Genomic DNA, 27,622 nt, shown 5'->3' with positions numbered 1-27,622 from the left:
CTTTAAAAGCCAAGACACAAACTGAACTTTCACATGTAATGATGGCAGATTTATTCTCTGACACGCCAAGAGCTAGAATTAGATGTTAATCCATACCTGAGGGAGGTAACAGGTATTCAAGACCGATCGCTGTGTGAAGCTGAAATCTTATTAAGATCTATCAGTGTCTGTGAGTGTCAGATTATGTTTTGGATACAGGCCTGACTGTTGATAAGGGAACTGAAAGATTATTACAGCAGATCTCGACATGTTTGTTTTAGTTAAATTTCACACCTGTAGATGTGAAAAAGATAATCAGCTGGTTTATTCCAAACCAACCAGGTAAACACAAAGTCACACAGACCGACAGGTGACTCGTTATCCTGCACTTTACTGAACCTGGTGTCGCATGATTACTGAAATGAATGAATGAATGAATTACATGAAACAGGCTGAAACGGGCTCCAATCGATTAGTCGACTGCTAAAACCACTGGCAGTTATTTTACTGCCATTAGATTTATCCACGGTTTCTTTTTAAAGAGAATATAATTCAAGAACTTTTCACTTCTTCACCAGTCGAAGAATAACGGACAAACAAAAACAGGCCAACGAAAGATTTCTTGACATTCATTTCACATGTGAAATGGTGCGGCAGTTAAAGAGGTAAACTTTTAAACTGCCTCTCAGCAGATTCATTGTACTTTCAAAGATGTCGGAGTGTTTTCAGTCAGGACACAGTGTCATTGTTAGTTCAGCGTCTGCCTCATTACTCTGACAAACCTTTGGGCACTAAGCAGAAATAACAAATCTGGATATCAGTGCAGAATTAGAGCACAGAGTCTGTTTTACAGCTCTGTGAATGTACCTTTGTGACTGTGCCCGTCCCCACTTCAAAGCACAGAGACTTTTCAGGCAGAAATGTCCCCAACTTTGAAGTTGATCAGGGAGGCTGCCAAGCAGCGGCTGACAGTGGGAGGGTCTGGGTGAAGGCTGAGAGCCTCCCTAGAGGCTCCTCCACTACTGCGAGAAAGAAAACACACTCCACTTCAAAGCGGAGCCGCCTCGGCTCACTATCTCCTCTGCCTCTGCTGCCCGAGCCTCCACCGTGCAACCAGTGCCTTTACCACGGCGGTTTGTTTGGATGTGAGCAGAGACGTCACCGTTCACCTTCACTTCCACTCTGTTTGAGATGTCCACATCTGGATGCACTGGTTAAAAGTTAGTTATATCTATAGATGTTCAACACCTGCTCCTGTAGGTGAGCTCCACCTCTGAGACAACAAAGCAGAGCTCCAGTGATCAGCCGATCAACAGAAAATTAATCAGTAACTATTTCAAGGTGAAGAATGAACTGCGATGCGTGTGGAGGCAGATGTGTCGGCACAAATTAGCTTAAACCCTCACAGTATTAGTACAATGAGGTTTACATTAGTTCATGAACGCTGAACATGTGAAGCTGTGTGTTTGGCCTCATGGAGTTAGGTCTGAAACTGAAACTTGATCACGCTGACTCTGGAGACCCTCACAGAGACCTGGATCTGTTCACGGTGGGGACATGATGACTGATAATCATCTGGCTCCTCAGATAAATGTATTGTTATTAGCGGCTCAGAGGTAAATTTAGCCTGAAACATCAGATCTGAACAACATGAAAAGGGGGAAACTCTGTGGCATTTTGCCGTATTAAGTCTTTACTCGGCCGTTTTCCAAGGCAATGTTTGTGTCACTGCTGCTTTGATTAAAGGGATTTTCAAAGATTATATTCCCCACAAACTAGAAAAGCATTATCAGTATTAAGGCAGCGATGCCTTGAGCTATGCTGGAGATCTGTGGATGAGATCAGATTTGAGAGGGCTGGTAGGATTAGACACACAGAGGCGTAGACCTGACAGCTCATCACAGCTTAACAGAGCCATGATCCCCAGGACGCCACCGATATCCCTCCGTCTCCTAAATATCTGGACCCGAGACCAGATCCACGGTGCCAGCAAGAACGGGGGAGGGGGAGGAGGGTGGGGGAGGGTGAGGGTGATGCTGCACTTTTTAGGAAAAAACTATTTCAGCTCCGGTTTTGATTGATGTCTCTGAACTCAGCCATAAAACACATCCTGGGATCTGATCACTGTGTGGAGCTCCTCATGCACAACCTTGCATGTCTTTACCATTGTTACGTCTTTTCACCTTTCTGTCTATTAAATACTGAAAAAAAACACCTGTTAAAAATTCCAACAGCCCAAGGTGATGTGTTCAAACACTGCGTCCTAACAAAGCACCTGGATCCAGGTTCACTGATGCCAAACAGTTCAGGTTTCAAAGTTTGTACCTGTGTGAGAAACCAAACAGCCTCCATACAGCCAGATAACAAGCTACCAAACAGAACGCCATCACACTCGCTTCATTCATGCATTCATTCATGGTCCTCCGAGGATAAATCCTACTCGCTCTGTGTTTTTCATCTGATGCACAACTTTGGTTTATAACCAATACGGTGATACAACAGTGAGAAAACCAGGTTTGTCTCAGGAAACAGATTTCTGCCATAAAACCACCGTGATGCTGCTGGTGCCACATAATGAACTACTGTGAGGCTCCAGCATCATGTGACACATTCATCTTTCTCCTCTGTACTCAGCCCAACCCCCTCCCCTCCTCCTCCTCCTCCTCCTCCTCCTCCTCTGTTGTATCATGGGACAACAGGGAAGTGTTTAGTAAATCAGGACAACTCCTCCTGGGCCCGAACAAGGGCATCGCTCTCCTACATCTCCCACATCACCGCTGCCTGTCCAGGTCTGATACTACAGGTCAGGTTCAGCGACATCCACAATATCCAGTGTTCGCTGCAGTGGATATTCAGTGTGAGGTGAAAGCTTCGAAGTTCGGCACTGATGTAGGAAAGAGCCAAAAGTCCTGAGCATAAAGTTCCTCCTACAGGTTTAGGCTGGTGGTAGAAAAAGCTCCTGGTTGTGTTGCAGCCGTGTTGTGACCAGACAAATGGAGGCGAAACCAAACAGCCCACACAGAGCTAAGGTCTAATCACCTCTCCTCAATAAACCGTTCAATGGTTCCTTTTTCTTTGTTCTAGTAATTTATTCCATAAGTGCCCTATGTAATGTGAATATCTGCCCAAAGGCCTTTCATGACTGTTAAACAACTGCATGATCATTAAAATTTAATCAGATGCTAATGAGCCGTCTGCAGGCGATAATGTTTGTTAGCCTTTTACGACATTACAAAAAATACGCTCAACTTTATGAGGAAAATTCATTATTTGCTGCTGAAACATATGAACTGGCTGCAACTAATATTATTTATTATCATAAAACACAGTCCAAGAGTTTCTTTTATCTTTTAGGCTTTTACCAATATGTGTAATTTCTAAAATGAGATTTTAACATTAAAATTTAGTGGATAAAGTCAGCGATGATGTTCCTTGATATTTATTGGCGGCTCCTGAGATGCAGCGCCTGACGTTTAGTGAGGTCTTTATTATCACCCGGGTGATGTAATGTGACATACGACCCCGTGACCTTCCACAGAGAAAAGGACGCCCTGGAGGAGACATCGAGGACTCAGCAGCAGCCGAACACACCGCTCAAATACAAAACATTCTCACCACAGAGAATGAGAAAAACTTTGCTCACTCTTTGTAAAGATTAAAGTTTCTCATATTTACAAGAGAGTTTTCGTGATATTATGACATACTGTGCATTATTATGAAATATCAAATTATTCTGTTTATACAAAAACTTTTCTTCTTATAACAAATCACAGTATTTTGAAATATCACAAAACAAATGTGTCTTATAATAACATAAGTTAACTTCCATATTCTGTTAAAACAAGAGGAGCATTAGCATTACTGTGGCGTACATCGTTATAAAAACGTCCTGTTGTTATGATGTGGCTTAAAAATAATAGATATTCCCAAAGACACAAAAACTGACATTTAAAGGAGAAATCAGGTGAAACACAGCGAAGACGTGACCTTTTTAAACGTGTCCGAGGAGCCTCACTGCCACCAGAGGAATTCTCTACCACACTTTCTCCTGTTCACGTACATAAATAAGGTTTTTTTCTTGCTGCTTGTGTTTTGTGTTGTTAACCTGAGATCTGCTTTAGCTACAACCCCATCTGATCAATTTTTCAAAGGGGCTTTGAAGTCACCCTTGTTGAGTATGGAGTCCTACTTCCTTTTATGGAGAGACCTCTTCCCCTTTTAAGGATGCCACTAGGAGACTCAATAATGCATAAAAAGCAGGGCATTGTGGGATGCTGGCCCAGAAGGAGTATGTAAATGAATGCTGGGTAAGAAGGCCAAAAACACAGGCCACTCCCACACGTTGTTCTGATTTAAACTGAGAAAAACAAACAGTTTTTCTACGGTTTTAAGCTGTGGTTTTATTTCTGCGATGTGTTGTGACCCAGCTGGAGGAAAGCAGCAGCTGTAGTGAGACACAACCATTCTGGTTTTTTTTTTTTAATCATCACGTGAAGGTTGTGGAGTGAAAAAAGCTGAAAAGCTGCAGCATTTCAGATTTTCATCGATGTCAGGCGTACAATCAGAGCCTGATGTCGACGGCAGGAGACCAATTTCTCTGAGCCGAAGTACGAAATTGTTTCCATAACAAAGACTAATCAGACTGACATTGAGATTTTTTTTTTTTGCTCTTTGTTAGCCCTTTTCCGTAATTGACCTCTTTCTGGTGATGTCTGTTTAGCTGGCTGAGCGAGTCCATTGTTTGTTCCTTAAAAAAGGGTTGACGAACGAGCCACTTCCTCACCCACACACACACACACACACACGTGTAGAGGCAGGAGATGGAGGGAGAGGCAACAAAAACCTAATCAGAGAGCAGTGAATGAGGCCTGGACAGCAGGGGCTGAGAAGGAACCAGCTGCTGTGGAAGACAAAAACATTCCTCTCCTTTCTCTGCTCGCCTTCTCACAAAGACAAAGACCTGCGGTGACAAATGCTGCCGCTCCACATCCTCACGGGTCCTTTCAAACTTCTACCTCTGCACATGCTGGCCATGTTTTATACATGTTTATACTTATTACTACTATACAAAGCTCAAATGTAAGTAGCAAAGTAAAGTAAGAATAATCTGTGGTTTAGCTTTGGTTCAGTTTAAGCTCAGAAACTAACTGTTAACCTTTGTTGTTATGGTTAAATAATAAAAAATACTTGTTAGGCATAGTTTTTATTGAGTGAGTAAATTCATACCAGAACCTAAATATTACCCAGAAAATACCAGTCTGATTAAATACTGATGACATTTACATGCACACTGGTTTATCAGCTGGGATTCAAACATCCTGTTTACATATTTGTTAACATCATATTTTGTTTAGAGGAAGCCAGCTGGGCTTTAATCCGGTGTTTTGTTTTGTTTTGGGGTTTTTTTTCTGAGAAAGCAGAATATGAAAGGTGGGCTGTTTTGAAACAAACCTCATAAGCACAGTATCAAACCTAAAAACTTTTTAAATACCAGTTCCTTCGTATCAAATAAATATGAATTAATCTTTTCTGATTTGAATAAGAAAACGATTAGGTAAAGAAGGAAAGGGTTAACTTTCCCCACAAACACAGGCATCAGAAACACTGTTTGAGAACAGTCTGAAATGATGACAGGACCTACTCAAACCTCCTGAATGTATGAAAGCACACATCCTCTGTTACAGCGGGAGGTTGTGCTGTTTGGCTGCCATCGAAGACTGATGGGATTTCCACTGAACAACATCGTAACTGATATGCTGTGACTTGGTCCACACGAGTTCAACAGATCAAGTAAAACAATTAATAATTTGCAGCGAGCAGTCATTTAACATTATTCATGGAACGGCACCCCTGGCCTCTCCATAATTACCCATTTAACAAAGCCATCTGAGCCAATCAGGGGTCAGGAAGCTGAGGAGGGGCTGATTCAGCAGCTCTGGAGATGGAGACGGAGTCCATGGAGACGGAGTCCATGCTGACAGACAACGGGCCTGAGCGGTGCTGGTATTATCAGGCAGTAGCTTCATTACAAAACCAGTCTACTTCTTCTAATTGTTTGTTTCCTCTAAAACCTTATCCCTACAATCTCTGCATACCCTCAAATCCAGGCAGATCATTTTCAGTTCAAAGAAAAGGACCCAGGATCCAGGAGACGGGACGGACTGTGGGACGGATCAGCAGAGCAGCCTGATCCCTGATCGACTAATCCCCGCAGCAGGAGAAAGTGATGTGGAGTCAGCGGCTGGCATCCAAAACAGCAGCAACAACAACAAAATGACTTTCTGCTCCTGTCAGTTCGCTACCACTTCTTTTTTTCCCCTCTTTATTTCTGAAGCTGTAAACTCCCCAAACTCCAGCGCTCCCGCTCAATGTTTAATCAGGATGACCTCTTTAGTTCGGGGAATAAATAAAAGATTAAAGAGGAGCCCAGTTAATACAAAAGCAGGAGCACTGGGGAGCTCAGAAACTCACTTTTCAACTCCAGACTTCTGCAGGCCTGTGCCACTTGGAGCTGTTGACTCAGCTCACCACCACCACCAGCACCAGCACCACCACCACCACCAGCACCACCACCACCACCAGCAGCAGCAGCAGCAACTTAATCTGTTGACCTCATTGCCCAGAGCTACATCCAGATGATCACTTTAGATTCATCACACCTTTCATATCGATTATAGCTACTTTAAGAACGGAGTTCAGTTTCACGTGGAGCAGAAAAGCAAAGACAGAAAATCAGCAGAAACAGTGAGTGGCTGCACACGACAGTTTGGACAAACCTCAAACCTCCCAACACACCATCAAGGTAAGAAACACATCGTCCTGCTGTTTGGGAAAGCAGCTGCAGGAATCCCAACGTGATGAAAATCCAATCCAACAGTGTCGGGTTCAGAGCGAGCGGCTGCCGCGTTCTGGCAGAGCTGCACGTACTCTGCACTCTCTCTCTCCCCCAGTCTGACAGATGGAGGTGAAGTGGGTTAGAGGAGCAGCAGGCAGCTACAGCCCATCACCCTGTCAGTCTGCGGGTTAACTGAATCAGATGTGAGCCCCCCCCCCACCACCACCACCACCACCCATGTCCATACACGCTTCTCTTTAACTGATCAAAGTGCTGCGCAACATGGGAGCTACTCACAACAAACCCAACAACCTCACTTCCTGTTCGGGGATCAACACATGGAGGAGACACAGAGTGGTAATGGAAATGATAGCTGTGCGTGTGGACCCTCCACATACTGTGCATAATGTGCAGATGAGTACATGTGTTCATAACGTGTTCATGCAGCACTCTGAAACAAGACTTCCATGAGTTTGCAGCAGATATTCATGGTGACCAGTACATGACTCCTACAGATGCTGGGCACATGTTCAGGTTTACCAGCCAGACTGGTTTACAGTAATGGCTACACTTGATTTTCTTAGACCCTCATGAAGATGATATTTTTCACGTTTTCAGATTGTTCAGTTTACGGATCAACTGGCTGCATTACTGTATACAAACCTACAAAGTTAAATCTGTCATCTAAAGTTCTCAGGACATCTCCTCGTTGAAATCTCACATGAAGACCTTTCAGGTGCTGCTGTCATGGTAACTGTCAAAATAATCTGCCATAAAGCGGGGCTGAGATGCCGCAGCTCAGCATTTGAAGATAAAGTGGGTCTTTTGGCCGCGCCCGGCTGCTGACTGTGCACAGCGGCGTTGTCAGCCGGTAAGCTGCTGACCGAAGCCTCGGCACGCCGCTCCACTCGGTTAGCAACACAGAGGCGAGCTGGAAAACCTTATCGAGGAAAAAGTCAATACGGCCGCCGTTCCTAATGCTGTGCCCTTTACAGGAAAGAAAACTGATTCAACAAGGACCTGATTCTAATCTCTGAGAAAAAAAAGTCAGAGCTGTCCTTTAAATTACAGCGTTCAAGGTGAGTTCATCCGGCTGCTGCAGGGTTTACTGGTTGAGTTGTGAGTAAACTCATTATTCTACAGAGTAAAAGCAGATTTTGATTGTACTTTTACAAAGATCTGTAACAAACGCTCCTGTTGGCACAGCTTCGACAGTACAGAGGCCAAACTGGAGCTCTGCAGCGGGCAGATTCACGAATATGAGGAGTAAAGATTTTTTGTGTGACTTTAAAGCTATTTCAGAGGAAATGAATGTAGAAATCAGAGTTTAGAAGGTTAATAACATCCAACCACAACTCCTTTGCTTTGGTTTCCTGAATAAAGGAGAAAAGGCTCAGCCCACCATTGTCCACTGATTGACAGATAAGTGGTGAGTCAAACCTGAGCTGAACTATAATCTGTTATGCATGGAAGAACTCACGTACACAAGTCGTTTCCGTGTCAAGGAATTTGCTCGTGTCTCATCGTAGTCCTCAGAAAGATATTATTCATCGTGTCAGTCAGCTGGATGGCTGAGACGTGGACGCGAGTGGGAGGAAGAGGAAGAGGAAAACGACTGAAGATGGACCGTATGAATGGCGTCGACCCGGCTGATCACAAACACACTTTTGACTTACTGCATTTACAAAAACCTTTAAATTGAACTTTCCTGGAGCCTTTGCCTTCAAATCAAAACTCAATATTTCAAATCCATAAATCTACAGGCCTAAAGGCTTTTATTCTGAAGGCGTGGGCAGAAGACAGTGACTGGTTGGTACGAGAATAGAAGTAGAGGAACAGTCATACACGCACACACACAAAGCCCCGGCCCAGGTGACTGGGCGCTGATAAAACGTGTTGCTACGATACAGCGAGGGTGAGAAAATGTGAGGAAGTTCATTATGGGTGAGGCCTGTGAATGAGGAAGACTGAAGCTCCACGGAGAGACAAAACAAATGAGCGCAGCTTTTGTCCGTTCAGCTCATCACTGCAGCCTGTTCAGCCAGACCGAAGCCACTCAGACACACAGCAGAGATCCACTGACCTCAGACCAGCTGCCATGTGCTCTGCATACACAGTGCACTGCTGCTTCTGTCTGTGCCGGCTCAGAGGCAAGATCCACGCTGTAGCACACAGTCAGTGTTTCTCTTGATCACTTTCCTTCTTTCTAATGTTGGAGTCTCTCTGAAATGATGACGTGATGATACAAAATGATGCGAAAATGCAGTTTTTAGTCAAATAACATCACATTTTCTTTAGAGAGGACACGTCAAAGTGTCTGAAACTAAAAAACAGAACGAACAGAGGGAGGTTTAGAAAAGGATTCACTGAATCTTTTTGTTGAACCAAGTTGCATCTAAATGTTTGACTCCTCCAGCAGCTGAACACACTCGCCGTTCTTTCTACAGTGGAAATCAAATATAGTTATTGATGTAACAGTAACACAGTCTGTTCCAGCACTGCCTTTGTACGGACAGTTTCTGTAAGTGATCAATAAAAGTTGGGTCACCTGTAGGAACTGTCTGAGTCAACTTTCGAGGTTTAATTTACTTCCACTTCTGCAGAGAAGCCGTTACTTGATCCTTCTGTTTCTGAGGAACTAAACTTACCTAAAATGATGTAAAATACCTTTAGGTTTTTCAAAACAAGGGTCAGGAACAGGTGCCGTTTGGTGTCTGTACCAAAACTCAGGCGCTGGTATCAGTAAATTTCAGACCAAGCCCTAAATGCTACTGTTAATTTTCTGCAGCCATAAAATAAGAGGGACAGATGAAATAAGCACCGTCCTGCTGATTCATCTGTTCTCAGTCTCACCAGCACTGGAGCTAAAATGTAAAGTTTGTCTCGTGGGTGGTGCCAAAGGAAAAATCATGGGGTCATTAAAATATAAAGGGCTCAGAAGATCTAACTGTGATGTGAACATTAGATTAAAGAAAGTTGGCATCGACGCTTGAAGGTAGAGCTGCTCATGGAGCAAAGGGACACATCCACTGAGGGACAGAGTCCAACATTTAGCAGTGAGAGCATCAGTGTCAGTACAGCATCACAGTACACGCTGACTGATTTCATTCATTAGCATCCTGCTACACCTGTGAGTCCACTGAGCTCCACACCTTGATAAATACCACCACATACTGTATATCTGTGACACAGGGAGGTGCTGCCATACACTACCACCGGGCTGAACTTTGCAAATACCAAATTTGCCAATATAATTGACTGTAACTTCCCAGCCCCTAAAGCAGTGTGTATGTATGGTATTTGAGTGCGGCGTCCACTGACAGTGAAAACACATTGATGTCCATGAAACTGCAACAATTAACTTCAGGTCTGCGTGAAATTGAGCAATGATACGGAGTTGTGCTGAAAATACCATCTCCACAAAGGGCAGGAGACGGCTCTCATAAACAAAACATGCAAATTGCTCAGCCACAGTAGCACTTTGTCTGTGCTACACAAACACAAATCTTCAAAAAGAAGAACAGGCTCTGTGCATGATGCACGGAGGCAATTTTTAAATTATTACAGCAATTTTCACGGCTTTTTGAGTAGGATAATCCGGGCTCTGCAGCTCTCCACTACATGACTCTCTCATTCCCCGAAGGGAGAACAAGACAGTCTGACTGAGCTGAAGGATGTTTCCACCTGACACCTACAAAACTTGCCGCAGAAGGAAGACGAGAGAAGAAAGTCACAACGTAAAATACGAGGCCATGTCTTCATTTCACCTCTACACCTGCTGCCACGCTGCTTTACAGGACACAGATGTTTGTTAATGTAATTATCCTGAACACAGAAACTCTCTTCTGTGAGAAGAAAGGCAACTATAACTATGTATGCTAGTATAAAACTAACAAATATGAAATTTTACTTGAAAAAGGTCGTATGAGAATAAATAAATCACAAATTACCAGATAAAGCTGTGACTGTACTGAATGTTTAAAGTTTATATTGTGAGAGAAAAACCACATTACTATCAGACAGTACTGGTGATATTTTCCAAGACATCATAACATTATGAGAACGAATTTAATACATTTGAATTTTAGAATAAATACATTAGAAACTAAAACAATGATCTTTTGTCATTGTTCACTCCACAAAACCAGTTTTTCCAAACCAGACTCTCACACGTTCTTATTTCCGCTGGGATCAGCTCCAAACACAACAAACAGAGGAGTGTGCTGCTGTGGAACCAGGGAAGTGAGGAAATTTAATGACTTTTTCTGATTTCTATGTACCTGCTGCTTGTTCCAGGGGCTGGAACTGTGCTGCAGAATGAGCCTCCTCACTTCAACAGAGTGATTACACAGAAAACGTCCTAACCTCTGCTCTCATGATCCCCCGCGTCTCTTATTACAGCTACAAGACACAGAAAACACCTTCACTGTGTGATGGGACATGTGGCTGCTAGCTAAGCTTTGGAATGACCAGCCTGTGAAGCCCAGATTATAATTCCTACATGAGTTTAGTCGTCAGCGTGGCAGAAAGTTATAATTTACCGAGATGAACTCCAGCGACTGACACGACGCGATCCACTAGATTAATCAACTAATCCAGGAAATAATCTGCAGATCAATCAATGATGAAAAGAACAGGCTGCAGCCCTGATACTGAAACCATCCAAATTTATCAGATCTGTCAAATCATTAAAAGAACTGACGCTTAAATCACTGTGTGTACAATACAGGGATTAATCCGACACGTCTGACATGTCTGCTAACAGGATGCAGCCGTGGTATTTACAGTAGATACACTGCTAAACCAAACCATTACATGGGAAATAAAACTGATGAATGATAAACTGCTGGAGAAATAACAGATTACTGTATATCTAAGATTTCCAAAGCAGTAGTGTGAGGACTCGCTGAGGTAAATACACTGGAAAAATAGAAATTACATGTAAATGCCTCGGCCGGCCACTGACAACGTGTGATTTATGTACGATTTAGTCATTTCTGTAGAAGGTGAATTATGACCCTCCTCAGATTAAAAAAAACAAGATTTAGTGCTTCTCCCTCGTTACATTACACACTGTTGCTGAGTGCAGGAAGATGACAGAGTGTTTGAGAGGGAGAAACAGCAGCATGGCAGTCAACATGGGTTAATTCATCGCAGCCTTTCTGCTCCCTCTGCCTGCCAGCCCAGCTACATCAGCACTTTTCTGCGAGTCTCTGGAAATGACTGTTTGCTGTTCGGTAATAAGGAGCTGTCATACGAATGCACGGCTGCAGGATGATACAAACCCCGGCCTCGAAAGTGGGAGGTGATCCGCAGCGTGTTTACCAGCCTGACTCCACTACACAGGGTCCCTGTTAGAGAGCATGACATAGTTTTGATTGGGGATGTCCCCGGCTGATCCTAAGCATCGGTGTTGGGGTGTCAGGTACGTTTTTACTCAACATTCAGGTAAACGAATACAGAATCAGAACAGACTGCATCAGCAGACAAGTCCCTGGTTTTAATCAGGGCTGCGACTAACGATTATTTTCATGTTTGAATAATCTGCTGATGATTTTGTTGGTTAGTTGTTTAGTTTTAAATGTCAAAAAGTGCCCATCGCCATCACCACGGTGAAGAAGAACCAACACGTGTCCTAACGACTGCTACCTGCGTCCAAAGTAACAACTGATGTTACGTCTACAGAAGGCAAGAAAAGATATTCAGGACTTTTGTTAATAAAGTTTAAGAACTGTTATAACTTTCTACAGCCTTATTCGAGGAAAATGAATCTGATGCTTTTCACGACTTTTTGAGACCTGCAGAAAACGTGTGAAGGAATTCAGCAGCGGAATAAAAAGTTAAGCTCGTAGACAGACAGTCAGTGTGTCGCCGAGCAGCTCTGCCCTCCCTCAGGAAGAGTCATCGCAGGGTTTCCTGCCATGCTGCTCTTAATTAAAGCTGAGCGTGCCTCCCAGTAATGATTAAAAAGAGTCTGCAAACAAAAAAAAGGGGGACGATTCGCTGCAGCCTCAAGAGCACTGGGACATAAGAGAGCAGATTTATACTCCTCTGAGACTGAGCGGGGAATCTGCTGCTTTGTGCTGGTGATATGTGGGTGCCCTTTAGTTGGCCCTTCCTACTGAACACACACACACACACACACACACACACACACACACACACACACACACACACACACACCCACCTCCATTTGTCTTACTGTGAGGATCTATACACTTGTAAAGTCAGTCATTCATGGTTCGTCCTGCTCAGAATGATAAATAAAGGATGTATAAAGATGTGGTTCGTGGAAGCCATGTCTCTGAACTTCATCTTCTCTTTCTGTTCAGGGTGATGGGACTGGAGTGTATCCCAGCATGCACTGAGGCACCCTAAACAGGTCTCCAGTTCATCACAGAGTGAACAGAGACAGACAGACGCTCTGGCTCATACTGATGGACGAGTTAGTGACCAGAGTTCAGTCCTTGGAGACGAGCAGGAAACCGACCTAAATAAAAGGACTGGTAGCAGGTTTCATCCAGGTAAAGCTTCCTTCACTTTTTATAGACAAATGAGAAAGAAAAGAGGACGGACTGAGGGAGAAAACTGTGTAAACATACAGATCGGCCCTTGGTCCTTTCCACCAGCCTGTTCTGTAAAACCACCAGTTAGTCCCACAGAAATCCCTAAACCTCCCCCTGGTTTAATCAGCCCTGCAGGAGCCTATAATGAGCCATTGTGGGATTAGTCCGAGTTTGGTTTCAGTTGTTCACCGGCCTGTCCTCTGTCCATGCACGGCTAAGAGTGACCACCACTCCCTGAAACCTTTACCCCAGCCCAGCAGGAGGAGGCTGGGAAAGGAGGGATGGATGGACCGGCAGAGGGACGGATGGATGGGGGATGGACGGAGGGAGCGGCCTGCTTCCCACTGGAGACAACCAACAGCTTCTCCAGCCTCTCAAATGTCCAATTACTGAGAGCTGATGTATGACACAGACCAGTTTTAGCAGCGCGGGCCGACCGCTGACCCCCGCTGACTAATGTATGTGCAAAAACGACATTAGTGCAGGAAAAAGAGACAGTGTTGTCTTTAAATGGCTTTTCCCTGGACTGGAAACAGTTTCTGTCCACGTCCCAGCAGCTTTAATGTCACCTGCAGGGCCGTACGGGAACAAACAGAGACACTCCGTCACGCTTTTCTCAAATCTGTCGCATTCACCTTTCTGACGACTGTCACTTCCACTTTACAACATCGGACAGAAAACTTTATTCTTTCACTCCATTTACTGGACCACTTTAGTTACTCACTACAAGATGAACTAAAACAGAGCCTGAAGGTTTTATTATTGACATTATTATTTTATTATTGAAAAAACAGGCAATTGTGCTGGGGCCCCCAAAACCTCCAGGGGCCCTGAAAGGTTCAGGCTTACTGTGATATCATTTTTGATAAAAGCACAGTATCATGTCTCAATTTAAACTGAGCTAAACAAGAGTCCCAGCATTACTGTGGACTTGATTAGGTGAGGACAGGAGAAAGGGACGTGTTTGGGAATGTGATAAATTCAAAGAGTCTGTGGAGAAAATACTGAATACCGTAACGTTAGTTCAAACCCCAGCAGAAGTCGCTCGCGTCTGTCTTTTCCGTCATTATCCCAAACGATAAGAACTCAGAAAGAGGCAGGGACACAGTAAGTGCAATTTTATATTTTATTCTGAAAGGCACGATGCCAGTTAGAACGGTGAAAAAACGGTTTCAAAAGCTGATGAAAGCTTTGACTCCAGGTACAAACTCCCAGGACGGAAAGTTTTTTTCAAAAATAGCACTGCCTCAGCTTTATGCAGGAAAAACAGCTTTAGAGTCTGCAGCACAGCAGAGCCTCACATGAACCGAACAGACATACATGTTAAATCATGCTGGCTCTGGAGAGAATCAAGTTCTCGATTCAAAAATCATAACAAACCACGTGATTTCTGAAGGATTCGATTCTAAACTGAACAAAAATCTCACAGATCTAAATTAAAGCTCCACTGTGGAGTTTTCGTCTAAACAAACAATGTTTACTTTCAGTGTTTCTCACCAAAACACACGTGTGAACCCCTCTGGTCTAATAAACTGAACGTGACTGCACCAAAACAAACACTGGAAACACACAAGTCAGGATTCTAGCTACGTACCAGCCTGTTATTTTGCACAACATCAAACTGCAGCATCGCTCTCAAACAATGCTTGAAATCTGAATTATTAACCACCTCTAAACTGTGCCATCACATCTTCTTTGGGGGCAGTTTCCTCAAACAAAAGCCTAATGTGACTGTACTTTTAAATATAATAATTTCTTGTACACTAACAGGCACAATATGAGCACATAATATGGACTTTACAGCATCAGTAAACAGCACGAATCGAGACGCACAATGTTAGTCACGACCTTTAAACACAGCAAAGCCCTGGATATCCAACCATCCAGAAATACACAATTTCTCATTAAACCATTCACATTTAATTGTGAGGTACTCTCTCAACACGCCTTTTCCTCCACGTCATCCAATGACAGGAGCTGACACTGGTAAGTTGCACCAATCAGGCGGCTGCATTCCTCAATACAAATCCAAATAAAACCAGCTTTTGTCTGTTTTACTACATCTGTGGCCTCTCCTCCAATCTCTCCCTCTGCAGTCAGTCTCAGTTTAGTGGACACTCTCTTCATTCCACATGTATATAAAAGACACACTCTGTATAGATGTCCATATGTGAAACTTTAAAGAAAAGCCTTAATGAGGTTTACACACTGTGAATGTGTCAGAAGCATGAGTATCCATGGTTACAGATGCTGCCTTTGAAAGGACTTTACTACTGGCATTGGAAATCTTTCAAGTCAAGTAGCTTTGGTCTTTGTTTCTACTTAAATGTAAGACTTCTCGAGACTAGAACAACGATTTCACTCCAGAAATGGAATAAAGATAAGTATTGAATGCACATTTCAAGAGATAAATCCACTTAAGACTTTTCTCCAGAAGCTGCTAACACCCTGATCGATGATGATCTGCTTTAAGGAATAAATAAAGACCCCTGCAAAACAGTAAATGGAGCAGAACTGTCTAAAAAGGAACAAAAACAACTTCTCTCTACCTGACAAGTCAGTAAAAACTGGTGCCATGACGCAACAGAGAGCAAGTGGAGCAGAATGAAAAAGAATCAATGAATCCATTCTTCTTCAAGGGCCAAGAACACAGCTATCAAGGGTGAAGGTAGTCGATTTAGATTTTATGGCGGAGAGAGACCTTGATATTGAATCTGAATATATGAGGAGGAGAATAAAAATGCAGTCCGATTCAAGAATGCATCCCATCTATTTTGCACTTCTCCAGTTAAGTTATTTTGATTTTCTAATCATTCCTCATTTGCATTTACATCCGTCAACTCCAGAGAGCAGCCTGTTCCCCCTCCTCTGACAAATACTGGCTGTTTTCTGGAGCAAAACAGGGTGTTATTAAAACGTGTTCTTATTCACAACATGGACGCTGAAGACAGACTGCGCTCCATATTCAAAGCTCAACTCCAAAATGAATCCTTCTGCTGATGTTTATAAGCTTTTATTCACGCTGAAGGAAATAAAACTTCCATCCACAGGCCTCAAACCGTGACCGTGAAATGACCTCCAGGCCTTAGATGTTTTCTCAATCATACTAATAAACATTTGTGCAGTTATCTAATTATTTCTGCTTCAAACTGATAAATACTGACTCTTAGTTTAAAGTTCAGGGTGAGTTTATTCTGAGGCACAGCAAATGTTGACACAGCCTCAACGCATGCTTAGTTTTAGCCAAGATCATCACTAAATCTGTGTGTGTGGATGTATAATTCCAGGCTAATTTGGCTTAACCGTAAAGTGGTGGTTCATATATGTGCAGAGGAAAAGTAAAGGTCACATTTTGCTGCTAAAACAGAAGAAAAAAATCAGTGATTAAAAACATCGCCTTGCAGTGCTGACTGGGCTTTCTGTCTCTCTCTCCTCTCCCTGCCACCCCTCCCCCCTCCAAACCAAAAACAGCATCAAAGCAATCAAAATGGTAATGTTAGGCATGAATGGGGGCCCATCCCCCCTCCTCCTCCACCTCCTCCTGCACGAAACTCTGCAGACTTTTTTCCTCTCCGTGTTGGGGGGGGGGGGGGGTGACCACCCCCTTTTCTCTCTCAAAATGGAAGCTTCCACTACCAAACTGAAAGAAGAAGAAGAAGAAGAATGGAGAAAAATACTACAACACAAATATTCAGCCTCATGATTCAGACCAGCATCAAGTCAAAAAGCTGGATTATTAAAAAAGCTGCTGATGATGCTGCTGGGTCTTTGATGTGGCTTTTTACAGAAAGCAAGTTTAATGTGTTTAACTGTAACTGCAACAAATCAAGTGCTTATAAACTGCATTCCACAGGAAACGGCATCGATTAAAGTCAAGCAGAAGGAAATCAGGCCACTAACTATTCAAATAAAACACAAGACAGCGAGCGGTTAGATAAATATCGACCTATTTTCCATGAATTCTCCTTTTCCCTGATGCTAATGTGGGGAAGTTGTGTGCGCTGCTGTCGGGCTGGGACCGACCGGCGGGGCGGTGCAGCAGCAGCCGGAGGAGCGGGAGGAGCTGGCCGCGGTGCTGAACACTGCTGCAGCCTCCATCCATCCTCCATCTCCGGCGTGGCTTCAAAAAGCACTTGCTGCAAAGTTGATGTAAAGACACCGTTTGCAGGCCGTAAAGATAGTTATAAATAAATAAATAAATAAATAAAAGTGAAAGCGTAATCGTTAGCGAATCAAACGCACCGCTGTGGTCATGTGACCGAGAAGAAATAATACCACCAGACTAAGTATAAAGTAACAAAACCGGGGTGTTTAACCGTGTAAAAGACGCTAAAAGGCAACTCCAGGCTGATATTAACCCTCACTTTAACCTTTAAACTTCAATTACGATGTTTCCAAAAAAGTCTGAGTCGGGTAGTTAGCCAGGCTGCTCCTTTATTAGCCTCTAACGTTACTCTCCAGAAACATGTCGACCTACTCAAAATGGACGCTAAAATTTTTCAACATTACACAACTTTGAGTGTCGAGACAAGAGCCGGGGTGAAGCCCAGCTTCATAGCCCACCAGGACACGATAAACGAGGGGTTTAACACACAGCCACCACGCTGTTAATGCTAAAGAGACAAGCTTTCACAATGGACACAGAAGAGGCAGAAAAACAGTCCTGAAAGCCTGAGAGACGAAACATATTGCAGCTTACTTGTTTATCGCTCAGGGCTGTTATTCTTGTTTGCCTGTCGTGCAGCTGTCTCTTAAGCTCTCCATCCTACAATTAAACAAAACATTTGTCAGTGTAAATGAGCATTTCTTCTTTTTGACACAACAATGAAACTTCACAACCGTATGTATTTTCAGCAAAGTCACGATGAAGCTGCCCAAATAAAGACAGGCTAGCCGAAGAGAAGAGGAGATTTATGCTGATAAAGTTTCTCGCACACACTCCACCGATCCAACCCGAGCCCGGGTCGTGTGGCTGAGGAGCTCTCAGGAAAATATAACGTTTACCTGTGGGTCCTGCTTCATCTGTGCAACTAGTTTGTGGACGATGGAGGAGCGAAATGTGGGTTAGAAAAGTGTCTCAAGTTAGTATGTGAAGGGAGGAACAAAGCGGGGGTGATAGCCACAGCGACTCCGGCACCTCATAAATATTCAGGTCGCGTCCTGAACGCCACACAGCACCACCACCACCGCATTACCGCTCCAAATTCTTCGGAGAAAACACCGCCGACAATTAGCCAAAGTACTGCGAAAAGTGCACTTAATCAGACTTGGAAGTGGACGTTGTGTCGCCAGCAGACAGTACAAAGCGACATGTCCCCCCCCCACCCCCGGAGTGTTAACCTCTCATCCCTTCAGATTTTCACCCTCCTGCTCTCACTTGCTTCATAACACCAATAAGGCTGCTATAACACGATGTTTCATTTACCTGATGACATTGGATTTCTACTTTCAGCGCCTCTTGCAGGCCTTGTAGTTCCATGTTCCGACTAGAAAAGCACTTTTCTCCCACTTTCGACGCGGCCAAGACGAAGTTTAAGTGAATTAAAGATTTTTTAAAGCGACAATAACAATTGAAAGAAGAACTACTCAGCCTGCAAAGCAAGTTCTCGCTTCTTTTACAGGCTAGGACTCATCACCCACTTTCCGCCCGTCTTCAAAAGTGCTCCAAACCCGGCGGAAAGAGCTCAGGCCCCGGACGGGTCCTCTCCAGATTATAGCCGATCGTCGAGGGGTCCGACGGGGGAGCGGGGTAGCTTTTCCGTCGATAATTTTAAGTTGAAAGATGGGGACTATATTTTGTCCGAGTCCGCGGCTTGATTTCACTTTGCCTGGGGAAAAGTTGCGCTTCGGCTGTCAATGGTAATTCTGAAGTTCCCGGATGGAGCAGAGATAGAAAGACCCCCCCCCCCCCCCCCCCCCCCCAACCACCTCAAAACGGACATGCGCAGTCGGCCACGGGGAGGCACAACTACTAGTTCACAGTAAGGAGTATGGAATAACAGAGCTGCAGATTACAGTATTGATTAAAGTTTTAATCAATACTAGATTTTCACCATTTTATTCTGTGTTACATTTAGTTTACAATCCTGCCCTAAACTTATATTTATCTTATGTATACTTTTCATTTCCCTTTATTTAACCAGGTTAAACTCATGTTGATTCAAGAGAGGCCTGGCCAAGAGGGCAGCAAAAAGTCACTGTCAAAACAATAAATACACACAACAAACAGACAGAAGCAGCTGTCACACAGCATGAGAATATACACAATATCCAGATGAAATGTGATGACAGTGAACAAATATAGATAAAATAAAAGAGTAAAAATCAACTAAGCTGCAGAAACAATATCAAAATGTGTAATAAAAAATATCCATACATTTAAAAGCAAAAATACTGAACAGTGCTATTTCCATTAGATATATCATATACTAGTGACTTTCTATGGAAGAGATGAGTACATTTAAGTTCTGCGCTTGTGCCTTTTAGCTTTTCGTTGATTCTCTTAAATTCATTATTCTGATAATACTCCTGTGCTTTTATTTAATAAAAAGTCCTTCTACCACTTTTATTTTTTAAGTAAAACCTTGTAAAGCTCCAGCGTCCATTCAATCTATTACCAAAGACTTGGAGGACTGAAACAAGTCCAGAAAGTCTTTCAACCAATTCTCACTGTCAAAACAGTTCACTTTACACTGCCAGTATAATAATGTGGTGTGCAGTTTAAGAAGGTATAGCAGCCATTTTTGTACCAAGTACCAGACTACTGAAAAATCTCAAGTGCAGTGTAGTATCGTCCAAAACACGGCCTTATAGGTCTGATCCTGTACAATCACTAATATGAGATCTCTATGTACATATTTTGTCAGTTAAAAAAAAACAATGTAGTAAAACAATGCTGCTGCAACATACATATTTATAGTGTATCATGTTGATGATAATGCTCCACCACTATTCATTTTCATTACGTTTACAGACTTAAATCTGAGTATAGAATATTCTTGAACTACATTCAGAAGTAGTGTTGCTGCAGACGTGTAACATGAACCATCTGCTGTGGACTCCAGCACTGACATGAAAAATGGCAGCAGCAGCATCTACAGCTCGAACCAGAACTCACGGAGACAAACAAAAAAGGAGGGAATGTGGAAGATTCGAAAACATAAAACTTGTCGAAAGAAATAGAAGCCTCCAGCCCAGTCTGACTAGTATTATTATTTTTTTGCCTCTTCAAACACAAAGAGGAAAAAAGTGGCAGCTTGTTATAAAAAATCCTACCCCTTTCTCCCCATGTCGGTCAGTCTGACCCCCTCCACCACCGCCTTCTCCTCTTCCCGCCCTTTGGATACAAACAGAGCCGCTATTGGTCAAAGCTACTGGTTCGGCGTACTGGGGACGAAGGGGAGGCGGGAAGGATGAGCCAATCAGGAGTTGAAAACGCGGAAGGACAGGTGATAGAACCAATGAGCATTAGAGGGCGGGGCTGTGTGCTGGAATATGTGATCGGAGAGTTGATGAAGAACAGAGATGGCAGTTTGCGTTTAAAATTGCTGTGAACTCGACAGTGAACAGTTTGAACGCAGTTTGAAGCACAAATTCTCTCAATTTGATCATTAAATGGCGCTCGTCTGTGTGATTTCTGTTTGTTTTAAGTTAGATTGCAGTGCTTTTAATGGGTGAAACAGAGTAGCACCATGGACAGAGGCAGCAGCTCCAGGGACACACAAACGGACATTACTATTCTTTCGACGCTGCTGTGGAGCTTTTTATTCATGTCGGCGAATCCGCTAGCCTCGAGCCACACTCCAGAGTCTTTATTAATACAACACTTCAATCCCTCAAGGATTCCAGCGAGCCAGGATTCACAAATACAGGCCTAAATTCTGCATGAAGACTAACAGTAAAGTTGTAGTTTATAGGCAGCTGCCAGAAAGTAGTCCCTCCGCTGCTCGCCTCCCTGCCTGCCCGCTGAAACCCTCCCCCACCCCGGCCAGGTCTGCTGCTACTTCAGCTGCTACTGTTCATTTCACGGCTCAGCGGTGAAACTCTTGAAGTCCTCTCTGTGGTGGCTTTCGATTCCAAGCAGTTCGAGTTTTTAAGCTCCACTCGGCCTACTTCAGACAGACTGTAGTTGCTGCTGTATTTGTTTGTATTTGTGGAGGTTAAGGGCCTAACCAGGTCTTTAGGGATGCTCTACTGAGGTTATGAGCCTATATTCTCTTTGTACAACCCATTAATTTTGTTTGCCAAGTAACTACCAGACAGAAGAAGTCACACACTCATATTCATGTGGAAATTATTAAACATAATAGACCCACTGGATGTTAGTATGCCACTCCATTTTGTGGTGTTGCATTCAGGGGCATTGGTAATTCTGAGACCTGTGTTGTAATTTTGTTTCTGTAAACTTTGGGGCTGAATAAATAAAAGTTCTGTGTTTCTGTTTCAGTATCCAGTCAAGCAGCCGGCTGTATGTTATTTGGTTTCCAAATATTCCTTGTTAAACACTTCCTGTGAGTGACGACCCAGGCTGGGTCCAGGACCAGCCAGGCTTCACTGGTTTCTGCCAGTATTGACAGATGGCCGGTGCAGGCCTGGCCCGAGGTAGACTATAAGATAAAAACTAACGTCCAGCTGATATCAAATCTGTCTGAGTTCCTCCGTGTCTTCTTCTAACTGTATCTGAAATAAGGTTAATTATTTGGTGACATCAAACAGTCACTGTGATTTTTATTGTGTCTGCAGAGCATCTGCACGTAGGAATAGCAGGAATATTTTTACACAGACAGGCAGGCGCACAGACAGGTCCAGACAACAGGTTACAAAACACAGGTAGCAGGCACACAGGAGAACTCCTTTGCTCCATTAAGTTCACCACCTGGTCTCTGAAGGTGACAATCCGATCCGTAGTTGTGATGTTGCTCTTGGTTTGGTTTAGTCAAATTTTAACAAATGCTCTAAAAAGAAAAAAGACAGAAAACCAAGAACAAGCAAAATAAAGAATAAGTAAAACAAATATAAAATACTTTCCTCCCATAAATGTAAAACAGTTTTAGTGGTTTGAGGAGTTGGAAGAAGAAATCACAGCTCTGTGTCGCAGTAGATTGTCTGTATTGATGAGCGGCTCTTACTGAGGACGATAAGCCGGAGGGTTAGAGATTAGAAGCTTTTTCATTATTTGTCCTGAATATCTTCTGCTCTACACAGCAGTATAATTAAGAGTGGAAAGAAAAGCACATAGCCTAAAAGATAAATTAACATGAGGGAAAAGAGTCCATGTGGTAATTTCCAAATTACTTCACTTCATTTACCTGCTGGTGGAAATACCTGCTGTACAGTGCTGTGTGTTTTGTAGCATTAATTTGAACATGTGTGGTGTAAACAGCAGCAGCAGGGTCGACAGTTAAATGTGGCCTAATATCAGCAGAGACTCTCCATCACTGAAGAGGTGCTCTGACATTTTTATTTGGTCTTCCAAATGGATGATTGGCAAACAGCGGCGTCGCACCGTGCAGACGGAGCAGAAGCCAAGAACGTATCCTTCACTGCTGATGAAAAGATACACTGACATTTGTAAGGACTGTGTCTTTGGGCTTATGAGAGGTTGACATAAATGTCAGCCAAGTGCAGTCAGAGAGCAGAGAGAGCTGGCAGCAGAGATCAGAGCAGAGGAAGCGCTGCATCCCCCCACCTACAAAAACGCAGGCCTGATATCAGCCTGTCTGCTGCAGTCACAGACAGAGCATGAAACCAAGGGCCCCACAGATAAGTAAAGGGCCCCCAACCCTCCAACAAGGAGACCTCCACACTAAAAGAGACACAACAATGTCTGTGTTAGCATGCTAACATTAGCTAATTACTAAACACAGCATACAGGTAAATGATTGGCTGAATTTAACACAGACGACAGTGAAACAAAGTGAAACCTCCACAGCATCTTCTCAGGTTTAAACTTCCACTGCTCTTCTCTACACTGACAGAGGCAGTACAGCCAACATGTATGGATCAATGGGCCTACAGGGCACAAGCCCAAGGGCCTGAGGAGTCAGGAAGCCCCTGGGCCAAAGTTTCTGCATGGTGTTTAATCATTTTGATTGTAAAATCAATCAAACGCCCACAAAAAGACACAAAAGGAGCACAAACAGAGTCACCCTGTGTCTCTGAGTCCTGAGGTCTTGCTGTTGGAGGGTTGGGGGGGCTGTGCCCAGGGGCCCATTGTCTCATGATCCGCCCCTGACAGTCGACAGCAGAAACTTTCCCAAACTAACTGTTGTTCTGCTGAGGCTGTGACCCAGTTCTCTCACTCAGAGCTTCTTTCACTTCACCAACAATAAATGAACACAAGTTTTCAGGCGAGTGGTCTCGGCTCAGCTTTGGCTACCAGCTGAGCAATTCTGCAGCACGAAGAAGAGCTGTTGGAGAACGAGTCGTATCTGAACAAAAATAAGGCTGCGGTGCTTTTCTGCTGTTGTGAATGGGAGAGAAATGCATTGTTCAGCTGGAAATTGTCATGTGGAGATAATATGCTGACATAATAATGATCCACTCTGTTTTTCTGTGTCAGAAACAGCAGTGTAGCAGGGAGGAGGCAGCCAGAACTAAAGGATATCTCTGCTTTTCTCTGGTTTAAGGAGCTGCAAAGAATCACAAAGAAAAAAATCTCTCTCTCATGTAAACCAACACGAGGCAGCATGTGATCAGACCTCTACGAGCTGCAAAACAACAATTAAGTCAACATTCAACAGTTACGTTAGAATTTCTGTGTATTGTCACCAACATGACAGAGAAATATACAACGTCCCAGCACTTCAGCCACAAACAGCAGGTGTGATGAATGAATCTCAGTATAAGCAGAGAACCACTAAAGTCATTCCTTTAACACCAAGATCATGAGAAATTTGCATTCAACAGAAAAATGAGTGCATGTGGGAGACGTGGTGTTTGGGTTGTTGGTCAGAGAAAGTTATTGGACCTGCTCAGACACACACACACACACACACACTCCTCAGTAGCAGCACTGCAGCTCTGCAGCAGCCGCACACTTGTTCTAAGTTTGAGGGTTTAACAGGAATGAATTATTAATCAGTATAATTCAATCATCTCAGTCTGATTGTTCTAAACTCCCTTTAGTGTTTGCCAAGCCACTTCATATTAAACCAAACAGACAGTTTGTAATCAGGCGGCTTTAAAGAGTCTGACGGGCGAATTCATTTGTCAGATGGATATTTCCCCAGGTGGAGAATCAGCTTCACAGGCTGTTATGAGCTCTGATCCAGAGCAGCAGGGAGGACGAACTCCCCAAAAACATCAGACGGCGTGCTGTTAGCACCACATCCAGCAGTGAAACATCAAAGACACAATTCATATACGTATGTGGATTACACAGGACGGAGGAGCGAGCACAGGCTGCTGCCGTCTGAACATTCACTGCCTCTTTCTCTGCAGGTCAGTGGGTGGAAGGGTTTCCCAGCATGCCTCTAAACTCCTCTGGCACGTTACCACTTACCTTTTCACCACTTAAGGTTTTTAACAGGACTTGGACATCACTGGGGGTTCAGTGTTGTGTAGATATCTCCAGTCTATTTGTTTGCCTTTCTTTAAATGGGAATGTTTGTCCTTAGTCTAGTAAAATAAATTGAAGTTCATTTGTCAAACAATTCAGTACAACAAAGGCTTTATGTGTTTTACTAACATCAGTCTTATTGAATTAACTAATGTTTAAAATAGCTTTGCTAATATCAGTCTTACTGTTTCAATGAGTGTTGTTTTTGACAAACAGTAACTTGACCACTTTAAACACAATGACTGACCGTGGCTACGGCTACATCCTGGCACTCATCCCACTCACCGTCCTCTCTCCCGTAGCGGAGCCGTTAGCCTAGCTACAGCACAGGTACACGGTCGCACGGAGCCGGTGATGACGTCCCAGAACGTCACGCTCCCGCTCCTTCAAACTTTTTCCGCATTTCGTGAGCGCGGAGCATGCGCAGTAGCAAACCTTATAAGAGCCATTGGTTTGCGGGACATCACTGTCACTGGATTGACGTTAATGAAAACAGAATGACAACAGAAACAAGCCAATCATTTATTCTGGTTTGCTAATCGAACCAACGCCCTGGCTGATTTTTCTGAGTGCAGGTGGATGGTTCGATTCCCTGATTCCTCCAAGTGTTCTAGAGCAAAACACTGAACCCCACATTGCTCCCCGTGGTTAAAATGTACAGTGTAGCATGAGTGATGTGTTGTTATCTGTAGCTTAAGATACATAAAAACCAAATCAGAATCTTGCAATTGAATTAAAATGAGTGAAAATCAAAGTCTCTTCAAAGTGACTCTGACCTGCTGTAAGTTAACAGAAGTCAAATTGTTGAACATGTTGTTTTGAAACAGGCAGTTTTACTCATCTGTCATTTTTTTTTTTTTTTTTTTTTGTGCTCCAGTTTAGTACCTTTCTCAGCCACTAGAAGGCATTAGGTTATTTTTCTCCCAGTGCATGAAACCTCAGAGCCCACACAGGAGTCCAGTTGAAAAACCAGCCCTTTTTCCTCAGAGGCTGAGGAGAAATGTTACAAAATGAATTAAAATTAAAAGCCATGTGTTTAAAACTTGTCATGTCACCTTTTTAAAAATGGAGACAGCATTTTGGATCATTAAGAAACATCAGCTCTGCTTCCTTTTAATTTGTCTCTGTACTAATTGCTGTCCACATAGCCAGTCAATTAATTCAACCTAATTAAAGCTCCATTTGCAAAAGCCTAATTGACACGTAGATCTGTCCACTGAACGGGCAATTAGAGAAGAGATGCATGAATTATTGGATGCATGAAATAAAATGAAGGCAAGACCTTAATGGTTTAATTACATATAATAATTAATTACAGGAAGGAATCTGAAGGTCTACTACTACAAGATGAGATTATTACAAAGAGAAGAGGTATTCATGATCATTTTGTTTCCTTCAAACAGAAAACGGACAATGATGAATCTCAGACACGCCAAACTCCATACAGAAAAGACAGGATTTTTTCTTCTGAGTCATTCAACCTTTATTTTATCTTTATCATACAGAGAATATAATAACAAATATAAATTTGGACAATAATTCAGGGATGAGATGAGATTAAGCTTCATTTAGTGTACACACATTAAAACATGTTAAAACTAACTAAAACTTAAAGCAGTTCATTGAGGCCCCAATAATCAAAGCAAACCACTGATCAATAGTTGATCAGTTCTCTGGAGACGTCGCCTTTGATTTTACTCACCGCTCTGAAGCTTGGTCCTGTACAAACCGGCCCCTCTGAGCTCGGGGGGCCCCAACCGACTTGCTCTGAGCCCAACCGGCTGCTCCAGGCTTCAGAGGACCCCTGCTGAGCCGAGGGCCCGTCCATCTTATCAGCGTGCTGTAATTCTCTCTGCACAGTGGGAAGGAGCTGCTTCTTTTAAACCTGCAGCCTCTGATGGTGAACACGCACGAAAAGGTCTCCACAGAGTAACATTTATAACATATAGAGAGCAATTATACACACAGAGAGACTCATTTTGCACTGAATCAATCGATCGTTGGTCTATAATGTGAAAAACTAGTGACAAATGTCAATGAAATTTTCATAGTCCATGCTGAATTAAAATGAGTGAAACATTTAACTGTCAAATGTCTAATTATTGCTGTTAACATTGTTAACATTCATTAACATTAAACCCTTAATGAATGTTAACAGTTGTTAACAGTTAAATGTTAAACTGCTCCTTTAATAATACCAGTAAAACAGATAAGACATGTTGGAAATGAAACAGTGATATAACACCAATAATGAATGAATTGAATGAATTTGGTTTTACTGTTTCAGGAGAAAGAATGAAAATATCCCCTTATGTTGTATACTCTGCTCTTTGTCTCTCATGTCTTTAACATATGCAAAATAAATTTGTTAGAAAGTCTACCCGACATGTTGATAACATTCATGATAAAACTCTTTTTTGGGATCTTCACAGACATCAAAATTAAATCAAATTCTGGATCTGATCTCAGCCTTTAAAATAATCGCCTCTCATTCAGTGTGATGTGTTAGTGCTGTACCTCTGTTTAAAAGCCCTTAAAGAGCCCCTGCCTCTCTCAGTCTCACATGTTGGCTGGCCTCTTCCTTCTACATTATACAGGTTTTCTTTTTTCTGCTGCCAAGTCTTTCCATTTTCTCCTCGCCAGCTGGTCAAGGGTCTCCTGCTGCCGCTAGGGCCCACAGCT

At 43.1% G+C, this 27,622-nt stretch overlaps 1 protein-coding gene across 1 annotated transcript in view; it reads right to left on the bottom strand.

Moving 5' to 3' along the window:
• Positions 1-18,986, bottom strand: part of phf21b (PHD finger protein 21B) — a 54,539-nt gene extending 35,553 nt beyond the window's left edge. The window contains exons 1-2 of the mRNA XM_041030050.1: positions 18,806-18,986; positions 18,080-18,145 (exon numbers count right to left, since the gene is read on the bottom strand). Of these exons, the coding sequence (XP_040885984.1) occupies positions 18,080-18,145; positions 18,806-18,859 (120 nt within the window). The 5' untranslated portion in view covers positions 18,860-18,986. The remainder of the gene's footprint in view (positions 1-18,079; positions 18,146-18,805) is intronic.
• Positions 18,987-27,622: the final 8,636 nt, after the last annotated feature.

The sequence above is a fragment of the Toxotes jaculatrix genome, chromosome 22 (assembly GCF_017976425.1).
Source record: "Toxotes jaculatrix isolate fToxJac2 chromosome 22, fToxJac2.pri, whole genome shotgun sequence".
Taxonomy (NCBI): Eukaryota; Metazoa; Chordata; class Actinopteri; family Toxotidae; genus Toxotes; species Toxotes jaculatrix.
Note: the sequence above shows the minus strand (reverse complement) of the source record. Positions and strands in the feature narration are given on the sequence as shown.